Here is a 21,339-nt window from a genome sequence, read left to right as displayed (position 1 = left end):
ATGTACACTTTTTACTCGCGAGGTATTGTAACCAAGGCAAATAATTAGTGTTTAATATATTGTCGAGATCAAATTTATGTTGTATATTTTGCGAAATATAAACCTTCAAACTTGTCGAAGAAAAAGATGTATATCACCAATATATTTACTATATTTAGCATCGCGAGCCCGCCTCATTAAAAACCTTTCAGTCCCACTCGGTGCCCTGAAAGGAAAAGAGTGCGTCTAAAAACTCGCGAGCTTTTCAGTACAATGTATGTTTACATGCACATTTCTATGTTGACTTGTATGCGTAGAAACGTCGAAGTTGCGCAACGTTCCATGGATTTTTTCTGGGACTCCTGTCTTCTTGACCTTTATCCTGTACGCTCCTCCCGCGGTTACTTCTGTGACGACGTAGGGTACGACCTATGGTGACTCGAACTTTTCATGGCTATCCTTGGAAAGCCGAAGAACTAAATCTCCCACTTGAAAAGACCTTGGTCGTAGTCGTCGACTGTGGTAGTTTTTCAAATCTTGCTGGTACTTAGTGACCCACGACAACACCTCATCTCTAGCTTCATCAAGTGCATCGACATCGTCTTCTAGTGCCTTCTTCGAAGTTTCTTCATCATATTCCGCTACTCTCGGGGAATTGTGTTCTATTTCTATCGGGAGCACTGCCTCGGCTCCATGGACCAGGAAAAACGGGGTTTCTTGCGTTGCTGTATTGGGTGTTGTTCGTATGCTCCATAATACGCTTGGCAAATCTTCTGGACAAGTGTGTCGAGCTTTCTCCAGAGGTGTTATCAATCGTTTCTTGATACCATTGCAGATGATACCGTTTGCTTTCTCGACTTGACCATTGGTTTGCGGATGTGCTACTGACACAAAGTGTAGTTTGATGCCTACCTCTGCGAAGTATGCTTTGAACTCCTTGGAAGTTAAATTGCTGCCGTTATCCGTGACAATACTATTGGGAACACCGAACCGAAAAACGATACCTTTGACGAAGCTGACCACCGATGCTGCATCTGACGAATTTATTGGTTTTGCCTCAATCCACTTGGTAAACTTGTCGACATCCACCAGCATATACTCGTAACCTCCTGGCCACGCTTTATGTAGTTTTCCCACCATATCAAGGCCCCATTGAGCGAAAGGCCATGACAAGGGTATTGGCATCAGCTCTGCTGCCGGAGAATGAGGTTTTGCCGCAAATCTTTGGCACGCGTCGCAAGTGCGTACTACGTCCTTTGCATCTTCTATTGCTGTCAACCAGTAGAATCCTGCTCTGAAAACCTTGGCTGCTATAGCTCGACTGCTTGCATGATGTTCGCACACCCCCTCGTGTACATCCTTCAGAATAAGCCTTCCTTCTTCGGGTGTAACACATCTCTGTAGTACTCCCGAAATACTTTGTTTGTAAAGCTCTCATTTGATCACAGTAAAGGCTTTGGATCGTCTGATAACTCGCTTTGCTTCTACTGGATCTTCGGGTAGTTCTTTTCTTATAATATATGCTACGTAAGCCTGCATCCAAGGAATTTGTACCATCATTATCACATGTGCTTCCTCCTCATCTCCTGATGTATTTGCCTACTGCTGGAGCCCCCGAGGCTTTCTCAACCTTCTCCTTCTTCTTCTTCTGATGTTTCTTCGCCTTGGTTGATCTTTCAGTTATCTCTTCCCAGAATACTCCGGGTGGTATTGCTAAACATTGCGACCCGATGTTTGCCAGGACATCGGCTTCATCATTGCTGAGTCTGCTGATATAATTTACTTCACACCCGTCGAAAAGTTTCTCGAGTTCATTGTACAATTCTTTGTATGCTATCATACTGTCGTTAACTGCATCGCACTGATTCATCACCTGTTGAGCCACCAGCTGTGAATCGCCGAAGATTTTTAATCGGGTTGCTCCGCAGGCTTTCGCCATCTTCATCCCATGTATGAGTGCTTCGTACTCCGCCTCATTATTGGATGCGTTTGGGAACATCATCCATAGCACATATTTCAACTTGTCGTCTTGAGGTGACACTAGTAGCACGCCTGCTCCAGCTCCTTCTAGCATCTTGGATCCGTCAAAGTTCATGGTCCAGGTTCTCGACAAATCTGGGGGTCCCGTGTTTTGCAGCTCCATCCACGCTGCGACGAAGTCTGGTAAGATCTGCGACTTTATTGCTTTTCTTTTCTCATATGTGATGTCCCGAGGGGAAATCTCTATTCCCCAAAGGGAGACACGACCCGTAGCCTTTGTGTTGTTTCATATATTGGATAAGGGCGCCTCATTGACCACTATTATCGGATGCGCCGAAAAATAATGTCGTAGTTTTCTTGCGGTTGTGAACACTCCATATGCTATCTTCTGGTGCTGTGGGTACTGCTGTTTTGAAGGCGACAAAACTTCACTGATGAAGTATACCGGCCGCTGGACTCCATGGAGTTTTCCTTCTTCTTCTCTTTCGACCACAAGTACTGTGCTAACCACCTGAGGCGTGGCCGCGATGTATAACAGGAGATGTTCCTTTTCCTTGGGTGCCACCAATATTGGTGGTGTCGAGATTGTGCGCTTGAGGTCCTCAAAAGCTCTGTCTGCTTCTTCGTTTCACTCGAACTTTTCTCCCTGCTTGATCAAGGCGTAGAACAGCAACGCCTTTTCTCCCAGCCTGGCGACGAATCTGCTTAAAGGTGCGACTCGCCCAGTTAGCTGTTGTATTTCCTTTAACTTTGTTGGCTTCCGCATCGTCACGATGGCTTTAATTTTCTCCGGGTTAGCCTCGATTCCTCTTGCTGACACCAGAAACCCGAGAAGTTCTCCCGCAGGGACGCCAAAAGAGCACTTTGTCGTGTTCAACTTGAGGCAGAATTTATCGAGATTGTCGAAAGTTTCTTTGAGATCCTCTATCAAGGTTGAGCCCTTCTTTGTTGTTATGATGACATCATCAATGTATACTTGAACGTTCTTGCCAATCTGTGTGGCAAGACACTTCTGCATCATCCACTGATATGTTGCTCCCGCGTTTTTTAACCCGAAAGGCATTGTTCTATAGCAGAACACGCCATAAGGTGTTATAAAAGCTGTTTTGACCTCATCTTCTTCTTTTAGTCGGATCTGGTTGTAACCAGAATATGCCTCTAGAAAGGAAAGACGTTCACAGCCTGCCGTGGAGTCGATAATTTGATCGATCCTGGGGAGGGGAAAGTGATCCTTTGGACAATGTTTATTGAGACACGTGAAGTCGACGCACATGCGAAGGACCTCTGTGTTTTTCTTCGGGACCAGGACTGGGTTAGCTACCCACGTGGCCTCTGTATGTAACTCTTTGATAAAGCCAGCTTCTCTGAGTCGATTGATTTCTGACAGCATAGCTTTGCGGTTTGGTTCCGAGAAACGCCACAAGGGTTGTTTGATTGGTCTCGCCATTGGATCCAAGTTAAGGGGGTGCTCGGCAAGTTCACAGGGTACTCCTGGCATGTCAGCTGGACACCATGTGAAGATTTCCCAGCACTCACGGAGGAACTCGACGAGCACGCTTTCCTATGCGAGGTCCATGTTTGTTGCGATAGCTGTCGTCTTCTTGGGATCTGTCGGATGAATTTGCACCTCCTTGGAATTTTTGGTTGTGTCGAAGGTTGGCTCCTTTAGCGGCCTCCCTCCATCAGGCAATACGTCATAATCAGTTTTTAGCCTTGACGCCATATACTCTGCTTGCATCCCGAAAGTTTCTGACAACCGATGAAAATCCTTGTCGCACTTATCAGCTAACGCGAAACTGCCCTTCACTGTGATTGGGCCCTTGGGTCCAGGGAGTCTCCGCAACAAATATGTATAATGTGGCACTGCCATAAACCTAGCATAGGCGGGTCGTTCCAACAAAGCATGATACTGCGACGGGAAATCCACGACTTCAAACTCCAACCTCTCTCTTCTGTAGTTTTCTCGGGTTCCAAACTGAACGTCGAGATTGATCTTTCCCAATGGGTAGCTCGGCTTTTCCGGTGTGATGCCATGGAAACGCGTATCAGTTGGTAATAAGTTTGCCAAGGATATGTTCATCTTCCTCAATGTATCTGCATACATGAGGTTTAAACTGCTCCCTCCATCTATGAACACTCGTGAAACGTCGAACCCCGGGATTACCGCTGGTAAGATCAAAACAGACTGTCCTGGTCGTGGAACTTGCTGCGGGTGATCAGCTATGGTGAAGCCGATGTCTTGTCCTAACCAGTTCAGGTACTCGATTGTTGGTGGAGGCATCTTCTCTGCCATGAAAACTTGTCGCGAGATTACTTTCTGAGTTCTGTTGGAGGGCCTGCCCTTTTGAATCATCGAGACCGCGCCACTAGTGTCGATATAAGGACCTGGTTGTGGAGCTGCCGCCAGTTGCAACTGGTGCCGATTTTCGTCCGTGATTGCGGGTGGAGGTGGAAGGTGAATCTCACTCCTTGGCCCTCGGGGGTTTCACGTTTCTTGCTCGCGTGCTTGGTATGCCCTGCATATCTATGTAGTGCTAGAAAAGTTCGGCGAGTCCTTCCGCGGATGCCTCGATCGCCTCTTTCCATTGTTGTCGAGGAAAAAGTGCATTTGGCATGGTCTGTTTACGAGATCCTCGGGTGATACATACGGCCTCTGAAACCTTGGTCCATTATTTTGCCTGTTTGGACAGGAGCCGTCCTTGTAATCGTTACGCTGCTCTCCACTCTTTTATGATCATCCCGATTATTAGCTCCGCTGCTTCCTCGAAAACCAGCCGATATTTGGCCGGGAGCATCATAGTCTGAGAACTGTCGAGAGAATCGTCGCCTATTTTGAAAGTTTCGGTTGCGCTCATCCTCAGGCGACCTGTGCCGCTTATTATGAACAACATCTTCTCCATCTGCCCAACGGTTCGCTATTTCCACGAGTGTTGCTATTGTTTTCGGGTTGGTTCTTCCCAAATCCTCGACAAAGTCTTTCCGTCGGATTCCAGCAACAAACGCGTCTATTGCTCTCTCGTCAGATATATTTTCTGCCGAGTTTTTGATGATGTTCCACCGCTGGATGTACATCCTCATTGATTCATCATACTTTTGTCTGCAGGCCCTTATCTGCTCCAGCGACGTGGGTTTCTTGCACGTGGACAAGAAATTCTTCACGAATATGTCCTCGAAATTTTCCCAGCTGTCGATGGAACTAGGAGGCAGCTTTTTATCCATGACCGTGCCGCTCCACTCAAGTGCACTTGGATGCTTTGCATGGCCGTTGCTCTGGTTCCGCCCATTAGTTTCACTGTCTCCAGGTAGTCGATTAACCAATCCTCAGGATCTTGCAGGCCATCAAACTTTTTTTTGTAATTGTTGGGTAGCTTAAACCCGGATGGAACCCGAGTTTTACGAACTCGCCGCGTGAAGCACGGGAGCCCACACATATCCTCCTCGTCAACTTCCGGTGTGTGCCGACGTTCTCTTCTTTCTTGTCGCGCGCGCTCTATCCACCCTTGCCTGCATCGCTGTATCTCTTGCCCCACTCGTTCTCGGAGGCTCCTGCACTACTGTTGTAGGACTATTTTGCCTTGCAGAGCCTTCGGGAGGCGTGCTTGTGCCCACGAACGCTGTTCCCATGACTCCGCATCCTGCCATGACCATGTTATACAATGCTTCTCTTGGATCTCCAGGAGGTAGTCTGGACGGCAGGATGAAAGCCTGTGTCGCCATATACCCAGCTTCTGGTGTCTTTGAGATAATATTCCCCTTGTACCTATCGACATAAAGGACATGTCGAGGTTTTGGACTAGGTTCTCCCTCTCGGACTCCGGTATATGCTACAACCGAGACCTTGCCCTATTGCGAGCTGCTCTGTGACTATCTCCTCCCGACGTGCCTGATTGTCGACTCAACTCAGCTCTTCGCCTGCTTGACTCGGAAGCCGCGGCTTGCCTCCTATCCAGCGCAGCTTTCTGTTTTTCGAGTTCTCGTCTAGCACGGGCGAGTCTATATGGGTATGCTTGTAACTGTTCGGCTGTGGCGGCCGTAGCCATCGGCTCCGTGTCGTCGATAGCTTTTGCAACTCTGTCCCAAACTGCTTGCGGAAATTGTACCATCTGTCGTGTTGCAGGTCCAACATATTTGGTTTCCAAACCTCGCGTAAGATCAGCGGGATCGATGTACGGATTTCCCGCATCATCGAAAGCCTCTGATGTTTCCTCCTGTGGGCGACTTGCTTCTCCAATTGCATAGATTTGATGGTATTTTGAACTTTGAACTTTGTCAGGATTGGTGACGCCGTCGTATAGATCGGCGAAGACCTCCCTAACAGAAGTAGATTTGTCGATGAAGCTGAAGATGTCGACGCTGTCTGAGTTGCTGCTTATACTGGAGTCCGCAGTCGACTCGAAGGACATGCTGCCGAAGATCTTGGCGAGTTTTTCGCTTGTCGTAGTTTTGACGAAGCGTGGCGGAGAAATCTCCTCGTCGCCCGTCTCGGACGATGACGATGATTCCGAAAGATCGGAACCGACCGCCGACGATCCCGACGAAACCGGAACCTCGAGACGGTGTGATCCTTCTTTTCCGACGCGGAAGTGGATCCTTCCGAACATCATCTCCATAGGCTCCTCCAGATACACATATGCATCCAAACGGGAGGGCGGGTGAGGAACAAAATCGACTAGACCAGTTTCGATCTGTTTACCTCTGTCCAACGCGTTGCTTGGCACCGAAGACGTCGACGATGTTGAGCTTGCCATCGAAATCAGTTCCTTGTCGCCTCTAATTTCCACAGACGGCGCCAATTGACAAGGTATCGACTTGTCAATGCCTACAGATTGTAGACTAGGGTTTTCATAGGAAGTAGAGGGCAAGTAGATCTCGAAGGTTCAGCCGGAAAAGTACTCGACTGCTAGAAAATTAGGGTTGTGTTGACAATGAAATCGATCCCCTCTTTCTCCCTCGACTCCCCCCTTATATAGGAGGTGGAGCCAAGGGTTTCGTGATGTACAAGTTACAAAGTCCGGGAGACTCTTTGAGTTCGCCCCGTAATAGTTACAAGTCAAGTATTCCTAATACAACTCTATCTTTCCAAATTATCTCTTAATTGGGCTTCCGGGCTTCATAAACTTCGGGTCGTGGGCCTTCAGTACCATCTTAGGCAGGTCCATTGGGGATGCCTATGTCAGTTGCCTTCCTAGAGAGCCTGGTAGAAACAAAACTGAAAAGAAAACAATATTTTTGTGTCAAATGATGAAAACATTTTAATAAAAGGTGGATCCACTATGTGACATGTGCTACCCTCGCATCGATGTGATTCATAACTACTATATTAAACCTTAACAAACATCTTTGTTCTCCTAATTTTGGATTTTTTTTAGGATTAACCTGCAGCTGACACGTAGGTAGTTTTCTCGTTGATTTTCGTCGTCATTTCTCTGTGTGCATATCTGGTGCCCTCTTGCATTTTTTTTGCTCCTTTCCTTTGATCTGTGGTGCACTTTGTTTTGACGTGGGTGGATCTAGCATTCTTATGTTCCCGTCCCACTTGGTCCAACTCACACCGTTTTGACCAAGGAGAGCATAACAAAATCCCACCACTGCTCTCCATTGGCAAAGTTCTTGCAACGTCCCATGCTCCGCCGCTATTACGCCGCCTCCAAGCCGGAACTGGCTCCTCTAACGACTTGAAGACAAGTCAGACTCTGACTTTGCTTCTTCCTCCAGGCTGATTCTCTCCAAAAAAAAGGAAAAAAAAAGGAAACTGCCCGTGACTCCCTCAGTGCCAGTGACTCCATCAATGCCTCCGCCCGGCTCGCTGTCGTCCGCTGCCGGTTGTTAGTGCCACCGGCCGTCCTCCGCTGGCTCGCCATTGACTCGCCGTGCTGGCGTCTGCACCGTCGGTGGCGGCGGCGACGGAAAATTTCCTAGGCCGCCACCCAGCTGCCATCCGCACCTCCGTTACCGACGACGAATCGTCCACGCCATCGAGCGCCCCTTCGTCGAGCTCGTGTCGCTGACAGGTGGCAGTAGCACCGCCGCTCCGCACCTCCTCATCATGTTTTGAAATTTGGGAACTGTGATCCCAATTCATTCAAAATTGCATATTGTGAAGACCCCTAATCAGTTTAGATATCAATTGCATCTCTATTAACTCCACGATATTGATAGGAACAATAAAAATATGACACAAGTTCACTGCCCTACTACCAAGCTCATATTCAGAACATGACTCTGAATTTTTTAGCTGTAGAAGAACATGCAAAAGGATGACACAAGTTCACTAGCCTACTACCAAGCTCATATTCAGAATATGATTCAGAATTTTTGAGCTGTAGAAAACATGCAAAAGGATACACAAGTTCGGTAACCTACTACCAAGCTCATAATTGGAATATATCATCACCAAAGTCTTCAGCCATAACAGGAGTTGTCAAAAGATTAGTGAAAATTCCCATGAACTCGTATTAATTAGAGCCTGGTTCATTTTGCTTTGTTCTTCTTTGCTGAATTTTGTGACCCATTTTCCTCATCATCCCCTTCTTCCGGGGTGTCCTCGATTTCTCCATCCTTCTTTTTGCTAGGTAGATGCTTGATGGCATTCTGCATAATGTGGAAAGTGCACAATCCGTGCTTTGATTCTGAAAAAACACGATCAATTGCCTTTCCCATTGCTCTATCTTGATAAGTAAATATAGTGCGAGTTTGCTTCTCATTATGTACTGATAAGAAGGCTTCAAAAAGCCATTTGAATGAATCAAATATCTCATCATAAAGAAGAGAAGCACCAAATATTACCGTTTCTCTAAAATGGTTGAATCCAACAAACACACCAAATGGCCTCTACTCCTTGTTTGTTCCAAAAGTAGTGTCGAAGGTTATAACATCACCAAAATGAGCATAATCTATGATCATTTTGGCATCAGTCTAGAATATATTTGTTATCTTCTCATCACAGTCTAGCTGCACAAAATGTTGGAATGAAGGATTCTCAGTGGCTTTGTCTTGAAAATACTTTAGCATACTACCTGCTTCACCATACTTCAACTCTCTTTGGCGCTTTGTTCGCAAATGGTTCTTATGATCTTGGCGTGTGTAACTTAGACTACCTAGTCCACCAACCAGCCGACTAGCAAACTCATGAGCATTTTTGGGTGCAATACCAGAATCATCAGCAACTTCTATTTCGAAAGCTTGAATTTCAGAGATTTTCCTTTCTGATGGCAGCAAACGGCGTGCTTCTGGCGCTGAAGCATGTGATTGTGTTCAAGATCCAACTGAAAAATTTCATAATTTCCATCTTCACGGTCCAATGTAATTGACATATGAACCGTACAACCAGTTCTTATTTCAACCCTCTCTTTCTTAGTTAGACTATCCCTTTTATCAACCACTTTTTTACCCTCTTTGAAACAAACCAATTTGCATCCAGTTACAACCCCATCAATTTTGCTTGTATTTGTGTATCTCCTTCTTACACTGAATCCCATCCTTCCTCCATAATATTTCCAAAAGTCTCATGACTCAGCCACGGTATGGAACTTCATCCAAAGTTGAGGTTTCCATCTAGGTATTCCTTCCTCACTATTAAATGAACAAGTAAAGAATAAATTAGAAACAGAGGACTGTTAAGATTTTGGTTCGGAGCATGGAAAATAGTTTACTTAAACAGATATAAAAGAGCATGCAAAATTTGACTGAGAATAATAATCAAAACATCAATTCCCAAACTAATCCTTGATTTATTTTGTCAGGATATGCCTTTGTGTGGAAAAGAGAGGAAATACACAACTGAGCAGAAGAGAAGAGCAGTTTATTTTGGTGCGCATATATGCCCAGGCGGGGCTTTTTCCCTCCAAAAAGTGGGTGGCCTGGAGAGTGAAGACTGGATTTTTACTTTTCCTTTTCCTTTTTTTTTGAGAGAATCAGCCGGCAGGAGGAAGCAAAGTCTGACTTGTCTTCAAGCCGTTAGAGGAGCTAGTTCCTCGCTGCCCGCCCTGAGATTTTTAAACATTAGGCCATAGTCCTGCCTTAAATTAATAAGGCTGTTGCCGGAAAGTTGATACAAGATGCTGAAAACCAGCTAACAGGAACCGAAAACTACAAGCAAAACAAGAAAAAGAAGTGAAACACAGCTTGAGCTCCGAGATCATTGTCCAGTCTTGCGATCCGACTAGAGAGGCGTCGAAGCTGGTGAAGAAGGCCGTCATTGAGCGAATTGCACCATCGTCAACCTCCAAAGGCCAATCAAAGCCTAGGCACAATCTGTTTCCACCTCCAAAGAAAGCTCCCTGCTTTTTCGCCCCGAATCGGAGGGCACAGTACCTGTCGGAGGTAGATCGCTCTCCCTGAGCACGCGTGGATATTGGAAGTTACCACCGGAGAGAAGACTCCAAGCACTCGCCTCACCGCGCCGCCACCCACGAACATCACAGCCACCCGCAGTAGACACCACCAAACCGGACCAAGCTGCTAGGAGTAAGCGAAGACGATGCATACCAACCTCCACCGAGCTCATCCACCCAAACCCACTATCTCAAAACGGCGCCTCCAACGAGGAAACGACACCACCCGGGCGCCGCCACCATCCAAACCAAAGCTTTGGGTTTTCACCCGAGATAGATAGGGCAGGGAGGGAGGGGATATCACCTCGATGTCGCCTTCAGGAAGGAGAATGACACCGTCAGCATCGTCAACGTCGCGTTCGCCACCATCGGCCAAGGTTCCCCCCCGGTCTAGATCCCACATTCGACCACACCCCCAGCCACCGGAGGAAGTCCAGGGCCGAGGAGGTGCGACGAGCACCACAGGGAGGAGGAGCCTCCATCTTCAGACCAGAGGCCCATCGGGGCGACCTCCGCACCATGCCTACACCCCCCGCCCCTTCACCGCCCGCGCGGCCGAAGAGAGCCGACCGCAGCATCAACACCCGCCGCCTGCCGCCAGGCCGGCGGTGCCCCGCCCTGCGCCCAAGGCCGCCGCCCTGGAATCCTGGCCCCAACCCGGTCAACGGAGGGCACCAAGCCCCCAACCACCACTTCCCAGCGCCGGCGAGGCCACGTCGGAGAGGGGGACGGGGGGAATCAGGCCGACCTCACCCAGCGGTGGAGGCCACCACCGCACAGCCATCGTCCTCCCTACAGCAGCGCACAGGGGGGAGAGATCCCCGCCACCCCCATTACCGGCGTCGCACGGCCTTACCGTCCGCCGCCTCCGGGGGCGACGAGGGGGGAGGAGAGGCGGGTCTAGGGTTTCCCCCCGGTCGCCTGGAGGGGCGACGCGAGGGAGAGGGAGGGGGTTTTTACGCTTCTTCCGCCCGCCCTGAGGTCGCCATCCCTGGTGGGAGCCTGCCCCTCCCTGAGGTCACCGGCCCCGGCGGGCGTCTGCCTCGGTCGTTGGCCCCCTCGTGGTCCGTCCCTAGGTCATCGTCGCCGGTCGCTCGCCGGATCCCCGATGTCGTCACGGCCCGCACCTAGTCCGCCTCGAGGTCACCGTACCCGGCCGGCGTCTGCCCCGCCCCGTGGTCAGAGCCTGCTCCACCCACCGCCCGGTGGTTCAGGTCAGCGGCCGGACCCCCCCCCCCAACGGCCGAAGTCTAGCGCAGAGGGCGTTGCCGTGGGGAATTCCGGATTCGCCGTATTTGGAAACGGGAGGGATGGCCGCGACGTGCGGGGGCCCTTTGCCAGCGTACCAGCTGGTTCCACCGGGTCGGCCGTCGACCTCAGATGCAATGGGCCGCGCATCGGGAGGCCGTACCGAGAGGAGCAGCGCCGAGGCCATCACCTCGCGGCCCGCCGCCATCGCCATAGTCCGATGCATCGGTGCGACCAAGGTTCGTCCGTTCCTCCCGCTCCTCCGCATGCTCTCTTTTTTTCCTCTTCCTTTTGTTGTGCTCCGTCTTGACCGGTGACTCTCCAGGACCAAACGACGCCACCACACGGAGCTTCCCCTCTGTCTCGCCTTGCCCCAACGTCGTGCCCTGCCCTCGAGTCCCAGTGAGGCTCGCCATGCAAGGATGATGGCGACGGCATCGCCTCAATTTTAGTCTTCTCCAATAAGGATGTGCCCATCGCCGGCTTGGCCATCCACCGATGTCACAGGTTCGCTGGGAGGTGCCGATCCAAAATTTAGTTTGTGTAGTGTTAATTTTTCCTTTTCTATGCAGGCTGCGAGATGAATCCGAATGATTTCTTTTAAATTTGACTCAAAGGTGAGCAGATCCGAAATTTAGTCAGTAGCAACCGTCTTGGGTCTCTTCTATAGTACGCCCTATTTTCATGCTAGTTTCCACTCCATGAATTTGCTTTGCAGGCCCGAAAAGAGCCTAGCTGGATAGGATGGACGCTATGTGTGCCGTGCGTATGCAGTTCATCTGCAGAGCTGCAGCCGAGAAATGCCAAGTATGCAGACTCCTGTGTCAAAAATTCATGTATGCAATATCTATTTTGTGATTCTTTGATGAGTCTTAGTTCAGTAGGTATCTTATAGTAATTCAGTCGTCAGAACCAGTTTATGATTCTCTACATAAGCTATTCTGGTACCACTTGTTACGGTGACAGCTCCATCAAAATTCAGCGTTTGCAGTAATGATTTTGTTTCTCATCTCTGTACAACACTGTAAAAGTTTATAATAATCAGTTTCAGATTGTTGCAATTTTTCTTCTTTCCGTTCCATATTCTTACAAGGGCAACTCATTTTTTGTTCAACGGGCGCCTCCATTCATTATTAAATGACCAAATTGAGACAATCAAATATATAGGTAATACATGTAAATATGGGTGCTTAGAAGAATCATTTGTTATCTAGGTTGTCATATGAGAATATAATTATCTACACATAACTGAAAATAACTCATTCGACCTTCTCGGCATGCAAGATGAGCGACTGCCTCTGTGATTTACTATTTTTTTCGAGTATAGTTTGAATTTCTTGAAATACTTTCCGTTGATGTATTTGTCATGTCGAGCCTCATCAGGGTCTCGCTGGCCACCGTCGTTGCCCGCAGTTCCCGCAGCCAGGTTGGCCGTGATGGATACTGGAGAATCAACCACCGCCGCCTGATGGTGCGCTTAATGTTGTTCCACTCGCACTGTAGGCGAGGCGGCGACTGTGGCATCAGGACCATCTGGATCTGGATCAATTCGTCGAGACACAGACCACTTCCACTGATCTATTAAGAGCATATGATTGCTTCAGAAAGGTGCTATCTGCAATTAGATAACATATACATATCCAAAAGGAATTGTTGGTATAAGATTGCTTGAGAAATAATCTCTTCCAGGCGTGGCTGCAGAAAGTTGAAAATGACCTTATAAGTCTGATTGTCTGAAACATCAAATGATTAATTTGTAGATTGTACAGTTTGAGAATTCTACCTCTGAAGTGTAGAGGACGTTACCATCTGAAACATTAAAATGATTAATGTGTGAGTTTGGATTGCCATGCTATGCGCATGGGCACATAGCCACACACTAGAGAACTGTGTAATATTTCTTCCAATTTTTTGACAAGCTACTGTATATTTTCCTGCATAAGATTTAAGAAGCGCGTATATTGTACTTTTGAAGCACTTTCTCAAGTACATTGTGTCTGACAAATTAGTAATCACTTACTATAGCTATTATCCAAGAATTGCATGTTTTTACTTTTTACTAGAATGCAGTGTCATGAGCGGTTTATTTAACTGCCTAATGGAGTTCGGCTCTTGCCCCATCTTTAGTTACGTGTTTTAACTTTTTAAATTACTGTTCTTTATGTCTGTCATGTTTACCGTTTTCCAAATTGCTTCATTTCTTTGTTATCAGGCAAGTTCTATGGTTGATGAGGAGATTCAGTATCTTCGTGTGCCCATGGGCCATGAAAATGAATTTTTTGAGGATTTCGTGAAGTCACATGATGTATTGCCAAGTGGACCTTATGTTTTTCCCAATGAATAAAAGCTATGGTCTTGTTGCTGGAAATGCTGATAAGATTTCTGCTTTGCAACACGAGTTTGAAATTGTGAGGAAGAGAATGGATGCTGAAGCAAAGAAAGCATATGAGTTACTTGACCAACTTCCATATCTGCACAAGACATGTCTAATGATCTGCAATTCTGCTCAGTTATGGATGCCAGCTCCACCTCTGGAAAAAAAAAAGGAAGGTCAAAGATTGGCTACTACACCAAGCACCAGACTTCAATACAATTCAAAGAGCTACAGCACTGTTGCTAATATAGTGAGTAGTGTCTACAGCAAATTATTACCGTTCTCATTTTCAACAAAAAAAATGGAAGTTTAACTTCAAGATACTTCTTTTAGTTCTGAAATTTTGTGTTGCTAGTGTAAAGTTGACAACAATAACTAAATAAAACTATCTACTGATACTTTGGGTGCTATATATTCCAGATTATCTGCTGCTACTGTAAAGTTTTGTTTCTGAAATCCATATGCCCAAATATCTTATCTAACTATTTTCCATACATACACTGCCTTTTCACTCAAATCATCATACCTAAACACTAATAATCTATTGCATACAGTGACCTTGCTCAACTTGAATGCAGGTTTGTGCTGACATATTGGTAAAGAAAGCATATGAAGAGTGTGCATGATGTAGGATATGATCGTAAGACACTCTAGAGCTTCAAGCATAATCTGTCGCAAGTGATACAGCAGCAGCTTCAACAATTAACCATGCTTCAAATGGTTCAATCAATGCAGACAAACAATTCTTTGCGGAACATCCAGCCAAACTTCCGCACGTACTACAAGGTAATAAGATCTAAACTAAGTATCCTGATGCATCTTGTGAATATTTCATGTTTGCACTATTGTTTCTATAAGGTTATTAGTCTAATTTGAAGTGATTTTCATATCTTCAAGTTTTCCATTGTCATTAGGTTTAAGGATCCAAGACCAAGAATAAAACCATGAATCTGCCGATGTTAGTCCTCAGAAAGACCCTGTTTAGAGCTGCTAATCTACCTTTGGTCTCTAGGAATAAAGACTTCTATTATATTGTAGTATTAAGTGCCCACCAGGAAAATAAATTACTTTGTCGTGCTACTATGTTCTTTATCGTACTCTGTTTCTTAGGACTTCCAAGTAGCAAGTGTCGGTAGGTACAAGTAATTAAGGTGTAATGTTCTACTGGCTAATTTCAGCAGTTTTGTGTGTTCGGAAATTAAATTTCTTCTGCTTTCACTCTAACTACAACCACATATCTGAGTTTACATAAGGGAACATTTTTGTTCACTGTGGATTATTTGATACTGTAATGACAATGACAGACACTCATATTAAAAGCATGCACACTCCATCTCCCCTTAGATAAATTGTACAAACCACACCTATACATGCACTATGCTATTTTCTTACCAACTATGTTAACGCGCATGGTTTGAACAACAAAAACCTCACTACTTCTACCATTTCAAGAGCGTTTTAAAAATTGTAGAACACAATTGGTTCGGCGTGCCGCCGCGCCCATCCATTGCTAGTCCATTCAAAGGAGGGTTCATGTTGGGCTATGACACTAAACTTGAACGCGGCTTTTCTTGCCCCAATCACTGTTTTGATAGAAAGCACTCTTGACAGTTCACTACCCCTGGCGCATAACCATGTTTGTAAGTAGAACTGTAGTATATATATGTGGTTGCCGGTTCGAATGACAAATGTATTATTTATATCACTGTACGTGTGGTTCATTAGGTCATCATTTTAGGGTAGTTAGTTTGAATTCGAGAACTTGGCCGACCATACAATGCATCTTCCTGTGTATGGAGTAGTATATTGTCTAATTGAAGTCAGATAATGCCGTCACAAAAAAGGGAACCCGTACTACTGGCATTGGGGAAAGATCGTTGTATATGATTATTCTAGGATAGTGTTGTATATGAAAAAATGCACTTTGATGGCAGTTTTACTACATAATAATTCAGTAGGTCTTTTGCTTAAGCTGACTTCTCGTAGGTTTGGCATTATTGTTTTACTAATTACTCCCTCCAGTTCTTTTTAATTAACTTAAATTCAGTATAAAAGTTATAGTATTAAATTTGAATTAATTAAAAGAGATCTGAGGGAGTAGATGCCATGGCATGTCTGTTGATGCCGCAACACTATGATCATCGGTCAGGAATTTGATGGGAATCAATCAATCTAACAGGTTCAATATATGTTGCCAAACACACACAAAACGAGCTGAGCCATCGGATTAGAATCCATCAGGTGTGTGAGATGTCTTCTCCAACCTTCGCATGGCTTCGCCGGGCCATCAACTCGTCTATCAGCCTTCCAACATCATTGTAGGATGATCCGCCGTTCTCTACCGTTCTCCGTGCCTCCGCGCCGAGATCTTTGGCCCTCTTTCGTATCGCATCGCCTTCCTCGGTGCTGCCCATCAGTCTCCCGATGGATTCAGCGATCACCTCGCCGGCGATCACCTCATGGGCCTCGACGGAGGATGCGTAGTCCTTGGCGCCGACGCTCACACCCACCTTGAGCACCTCCACGACGAGCTTCTCGTTGTAGAACTGATCCGCGTAGCGCGGCCACGTGACCATGGGAACGCTGGCGCTCACGGCCTCCAGGGTGGAGTTCCAGCCGCAGTGCGTGACGAAGCCACCGAGGGCTGGGTGGTTGAGGATGAGCATCTGCGGCGCCCAGCCTCGGACGATGAAGCCGCGGTCGCCGTGCGCCATCAGCTCGGCGAAGCCTTCGGGCATCCACTCTGAAGAGTCTGGGACGCCTGCGCGGCCAACCACCCACACGAAGTTTTTGCCTGAGAGTTCGAGGCCGCGAGCGAGTTCACGCAGCTCCGCTGGTGAGAAGCTAGTCATCGAGCCGAAGGAGACGTACACCACCGAGCCAGGCTGCTTGGTGTCCAGCCACCGGATGCAGGTTTCCGCGTCCGGCGAGGGCGCGCTGGTGCCTCTTCCGGCCTTGTCCTTGCTGGCGAGTGCGACCGGACCGACGAGCCACGCGCGGCGACCGAGCGTCGTCTGATAGTGCTCGACGTAGGCTGGCTCCAGGGCGTGGAAGCTATTGATCACCTCGCCGAAGCTCCTCTGGTCCGCGGCGTTGATCCTCTGGAACATTAACCAGTGGTCCGGCCTCTTGGCCGGGTCCAACATTTGGCGCCGCCGCAGCTCGACACGGTGCGGCAGGCCTGGCAGGAAAACAACGGCGTCAGGGTCGTTGGAGGCGGTCTTCACCGGGTTGTTGCGCAGCATGCTGTCGCTGCAGGAGCGCGCGAACATGCTGCTGCCGAGGAACGCCAGGCGCGGGACGCCGTGCTCGGCGGCGGCGTCCGCGGACCAGTAGAAGAAACTGTCGGACACGACCGCGTCTGGGCGGGAGTCGGCCAAGAACCGGTCGAAGGGCTCTCGCAGCTGCGTCACTGCCTGATAGAACTTGTCGCGGTCGTCCTGGGACGCAAGGGCCATGCCGTTCTCGACACCTGGCGGTAGGCCGACGTCAGGGAAAGGCACGACGGAGATGTCGATGGCCGGGCAGTGGGCGCTGCGGAGAGCGTCGTCATTGGCATGGTCGACGGCCGAGCATATGATGCCGGCGTTGACGGGCGTGGTGAGTATTGTGCAGCTGACGCCGCGGGAGGCGAAGAGCGCGGCCATGTCGGCCATGGGAATGAGGTGGCCGGGGGCTAGGAACGGGAAGAAGAGGATGTGCAGCGGTGGCTGCTGCTCATCTTTGGCAGCCATGGCTAGCTGCGTCACGACACCGGTCAACTACGGTGCATATGAGGATGAGTGGGGATAGCACAGCCGCAACTTGCGGAGTTATATAAGCCGAAGGTTTTGGCTCACGCTATCGTATCGAACCATGGAGGAAGATACAGTGAAGTTGTTTCTGACTTTGCGGTCTCCGACTTGCCGTCCAAGATTTCTATACCTTCACATGGAAGAGTTTGACACAAGTTGTCTCACTTGTTTGACTGTTTTATATTACTCGGTAAGGTTTAATCAAAGTTAAGATTATAATAATTGATGATTATTATTAATAATCTAATATGAATAGATATAAAATTAATAGTATATGCGATGTCATTTTAATTTTTGAAATAATAGTACATTTTAATATATAATTACTTAAACTTGATAAAATTTGATTTTGACTAGCTTTATATGTGAAGTAATGCGAAAATGACATTTTAATTTTTTAAATAATAATATATTTCTATATTGTATAATGGTTTAAATTTGGCAAAATTTTACTTCGAATAACTTTATATGCGGAGTAATGCCAAACGGAGAGGGGGTAGTTAGAATATGCTAACATTGGTAAAGTCATTGTCCATTGCAGTGCCACCAAATCATCGTAAAGATGACAGAGTGAGAAAACAGCAGCCAATAAATTACTCCATCTTATCACAATCAATCCAAAATATTTCAGTTTTCGTTTCCCGCTGAATCCGGTTGCCATCTGCGTCTGATACCGTAGCAGTACCGACAACCCAGAACACAGTGAATTTAAAGGCAATTGTATCTACCGGTCACATCTACCATCCACTCTCTACTTTGAGATTGGTGAAGCTTTTGACATTTATCTAATATAAAACTAATAATTGAAACATAAGTGAAACTTTTATGAAACTAAAGTGATACATGAAAAACATTGTGAACCAGTGTGACAAAAAGCGAAGCCGATGACATCATTTCTGATGTCACTATGTTTTGTTTCACAACAATATTCGTGTTTCAGTTATGTTTCAAATGTGTTTCATAATTTTTTGAAATAACTGGTCAGCACATGGCTGACGTCATTGCTGACGTCACTCTGGTAGGTGTCGTTGTAAAAAAGAGGTTTTCGCGACAACCCACATTTGTAGCACCGATTGGCGGCCTATGTGCACCGGCGAACGACTTTTGCAGCAAGCAGAGGCGGCCCACCATGTAGCAATGGATGTTGATGACCCTCAAGTATAGGGGATCGCAACAGTCTTCAAAGAAAGTAAAAACCTAAATTTATTAATTCAACACAAGGGGAGACAAAGAATACTTATAAGCCTTAACATCGGAATTTTGTCAATTCAGCTGCACCTAGAAAAGCACTAGTAACAGGGGTGATGTAAAAGCAGCAGTAATATGAGAGCAATGACAATAGTAACACAGCGGCAATAGCAGTAACACAGAGGCGATGGCACCCGAAAATATTTCAGTGCGTAGTTGACTGTAGAGCAATGATGATGATAAAAGGACCGGGGTTCCGAGCTATCTACACTAGTGGTAACTCTCCAAACAAATAACATGTGTTGGGTGAACAAATTACAGTTGGGAAATTAATAATTGTGAGGGCATGACAATGCATGCTATGATAAGATAAAGTTTACTGTAGTATTAAATTGGGCATTACAACATGATACACAGACCGTAATCCACTTGCGTCTATGACTAATAATCCACCTTCAGGTTATCATCCGAACCCCTTCCAGTATTAAGTTGCAAGCAACAGATTATCGCATCAAGCAATGTGTGTAAAGTAAATAATAGAATTATCCTTAGACAGAACATTGTTGTTTTCTCCCTAGTAGCAACAACACATCTACAATCTTAGAAGTTATTGTCACTCTTCCAGATTACTAGAGGCATGAACCCACTATCGAGCATAAATACTCCCTCTTGGAGATACATGCAACTACTTGATCAGGGTAACTACAAGTACCGGAGAGCATGCAAGGTCTTAAATAAATAGTAGTATGATAATATGATGAACAATCTGATCACAATTCCACAATTTATTGGATCCCAACAAACACAACATCAATCATATGGATCTCAATCATGTAAGGCAGCTCAAGAGATCATTGTATTGAAGTACATGGGAGAGAGAGTACCAACTATCTATAGCCAAGAACCCGTAGTCCATGTGGGGGGGGGGGGGACTACTCACGAACCATCATAGAGTCGAAGTGGAGCCGGTGGAGTCGATGGAGATGGCTCCGGGGATCAATCCCCATCCCGGCAGGGTGCCGGAACAAGAACTTCTGACCCCCGAAACTTGTCTGGACAATGGCGGCGGTGACAAAACTTTTCATGGACGGAGCCTTTGGTATTTAGGTTTTTCCCGAGATCGTGAATAAATAGGCGGAAAGGCGAGGTCGGTGGGTGCCCGGGGGGCCCACACCACCCCATGGCGCGCCAGGGGTCCACGCCAAGGGCAGGTGTGGCCTCTCCCTAGCCCTCCTCCGTCTCTACTCTGGACTCCGTCTTCGTGTTGGAAAAAATAGGAGGTTTGGCTTTTGTTTCATCCAATTCCGAGAATATTTCCTGTACAACTTTTCTAAAATACAAAAACAACAAAAAACAGGAACTGATACTGTGGCATCTTGTCAATAGGTTAGTTCCGAAAAATGCATATAAGTGCCACGATGTGTAGACAAAACATATAGAAATTGGTGTAAAACAGGCATGGAGCATCAATAATTATAGATACGTTTGCAACGTATCAGATGTCGACGTTGGTAGCAATGGAAAATGGCATTTGCAGCAATGGCAGCCACCGTTCACAGAACGTTGGCGGCGACGAACTCTTGCAGCACCGGAGTCAGATATTTCCACCTTCGGCGGAAAATATTTGTAGCAATGCGGAGGGTGTTCGCATCAAGCGGCAATAAACGAGGCACCACCGATGGTAAATTCCGAGTAGAGAGGGAGATGGGTTTGGATGTCATGCATGGTTCTGGGGTGGAGAAGGGCAGCGACACGGCGGGGAAGGAGCAGGGACAACGCAGTGGGGGTGATACGTCCATTTTACATCACTATTTTATATCATAATTTACTGTTATTCATTGATATATTTCATATTTAGCGATGATACTTATGTTATTTCATCTATTTTGCATGTTTCATGATTATTGGAGGATCATTCACCGGAGTCAGGATTCTGCTGGAAAAAGCACCGTCAGAATGCAATATTTCTGGAGATCAACAATTGACGGAAATTACACCGAAGATCTTATTCTTCCAGAAGAATGAGCCAGCCAAAAGGAGGAGCCGAAGAGGGCCGCCATGGGCCCCCCCATAGGCCGGTGCGGGCCCTAGCCTGGCCGCGCCGCCTTGTGGGGAGGGGGCCCACAACCCCCTTTGGCCGCCTCTCCTTCGCGTACTTCTTCGCCCCGAAAACCTAAGCACCAGGGAATAATCGCGAAGAGACACAGCCGCCTCTGCGGGGCGGAAAACACCAGAGAGAAAAGAGCTCTCCGGCGGGCAGGAATCCGCCGGGGAGAGGGGGAAATCCACGCCATCGTCATCGTCATCGAGCTGGACTTCATTGGGATCATCATCACCATCATCTCCACCATCGACACCGCCATCTCCACCGCTGCACCTTGTCACCGCTGTAACATCTAGGGTTGAATCTTGATTGTTTGATAGGGGAAACTCTCCCGGTATT

General features: G+C 47.1%; 1 protein-coding gene across 1 annotated transcript; it reads right to left on the bottom strand.

Moving 5' to 3' along the window:
* Nucleotides 1–16,055: 16,055 nt before the first annotated feature.
* LOC124665813 (anthocyanin 3'-O-beta-glucosyltransferase-like) lies at nucleotides 16,056–17,680 on the bottom strand. Its single transcript, XM_047203185.1, has one exon. The coding sequence runs from the start codon at nucleotides 17,646–17,648 to the stop codon at nucleotides 16,152–16,154; it is 1,497 nt and encodes a 498-aa protein (XP_047059141.1). The 5' UTR covers nucleotides 17,649–17,680; the 3' UTR covers nucleotides 16,056–16,151.
* Between the last annotated feature and the right edge of the window lie 3,659 nt (nucleotides 17,681–21,339).

This window comes from Lolium rigidum, chromosome 6 (assembly GCF_022539505.1).
Source record: "Lolium rigidum isolate FL_2022 chromosome 6, APGP_CSIRO_Lrig_0.1, whole genome shotgun sequence".
Classification (NCBI taxonomy): domain Eukaryota; kingdom Viridiplantae; phylum Streptophyta; class Magnoliopsida; order Poales; family Poaceae; genus Lolium; species Lolium rigidum.
This window is presented reverse-complemented; position numbering and strand designations above follow the sequence as displayed.

Bases quoted from the DNA above. Each gene is read 5' to 3' on its own strand.
- LOC124665813 (XM_047203185.1), bottom strand. From the start codon at position 17,648: ATGGCTGCCAAAGATGAGCAGCAGCCACCGCTGCACATCCTCTTCTTC.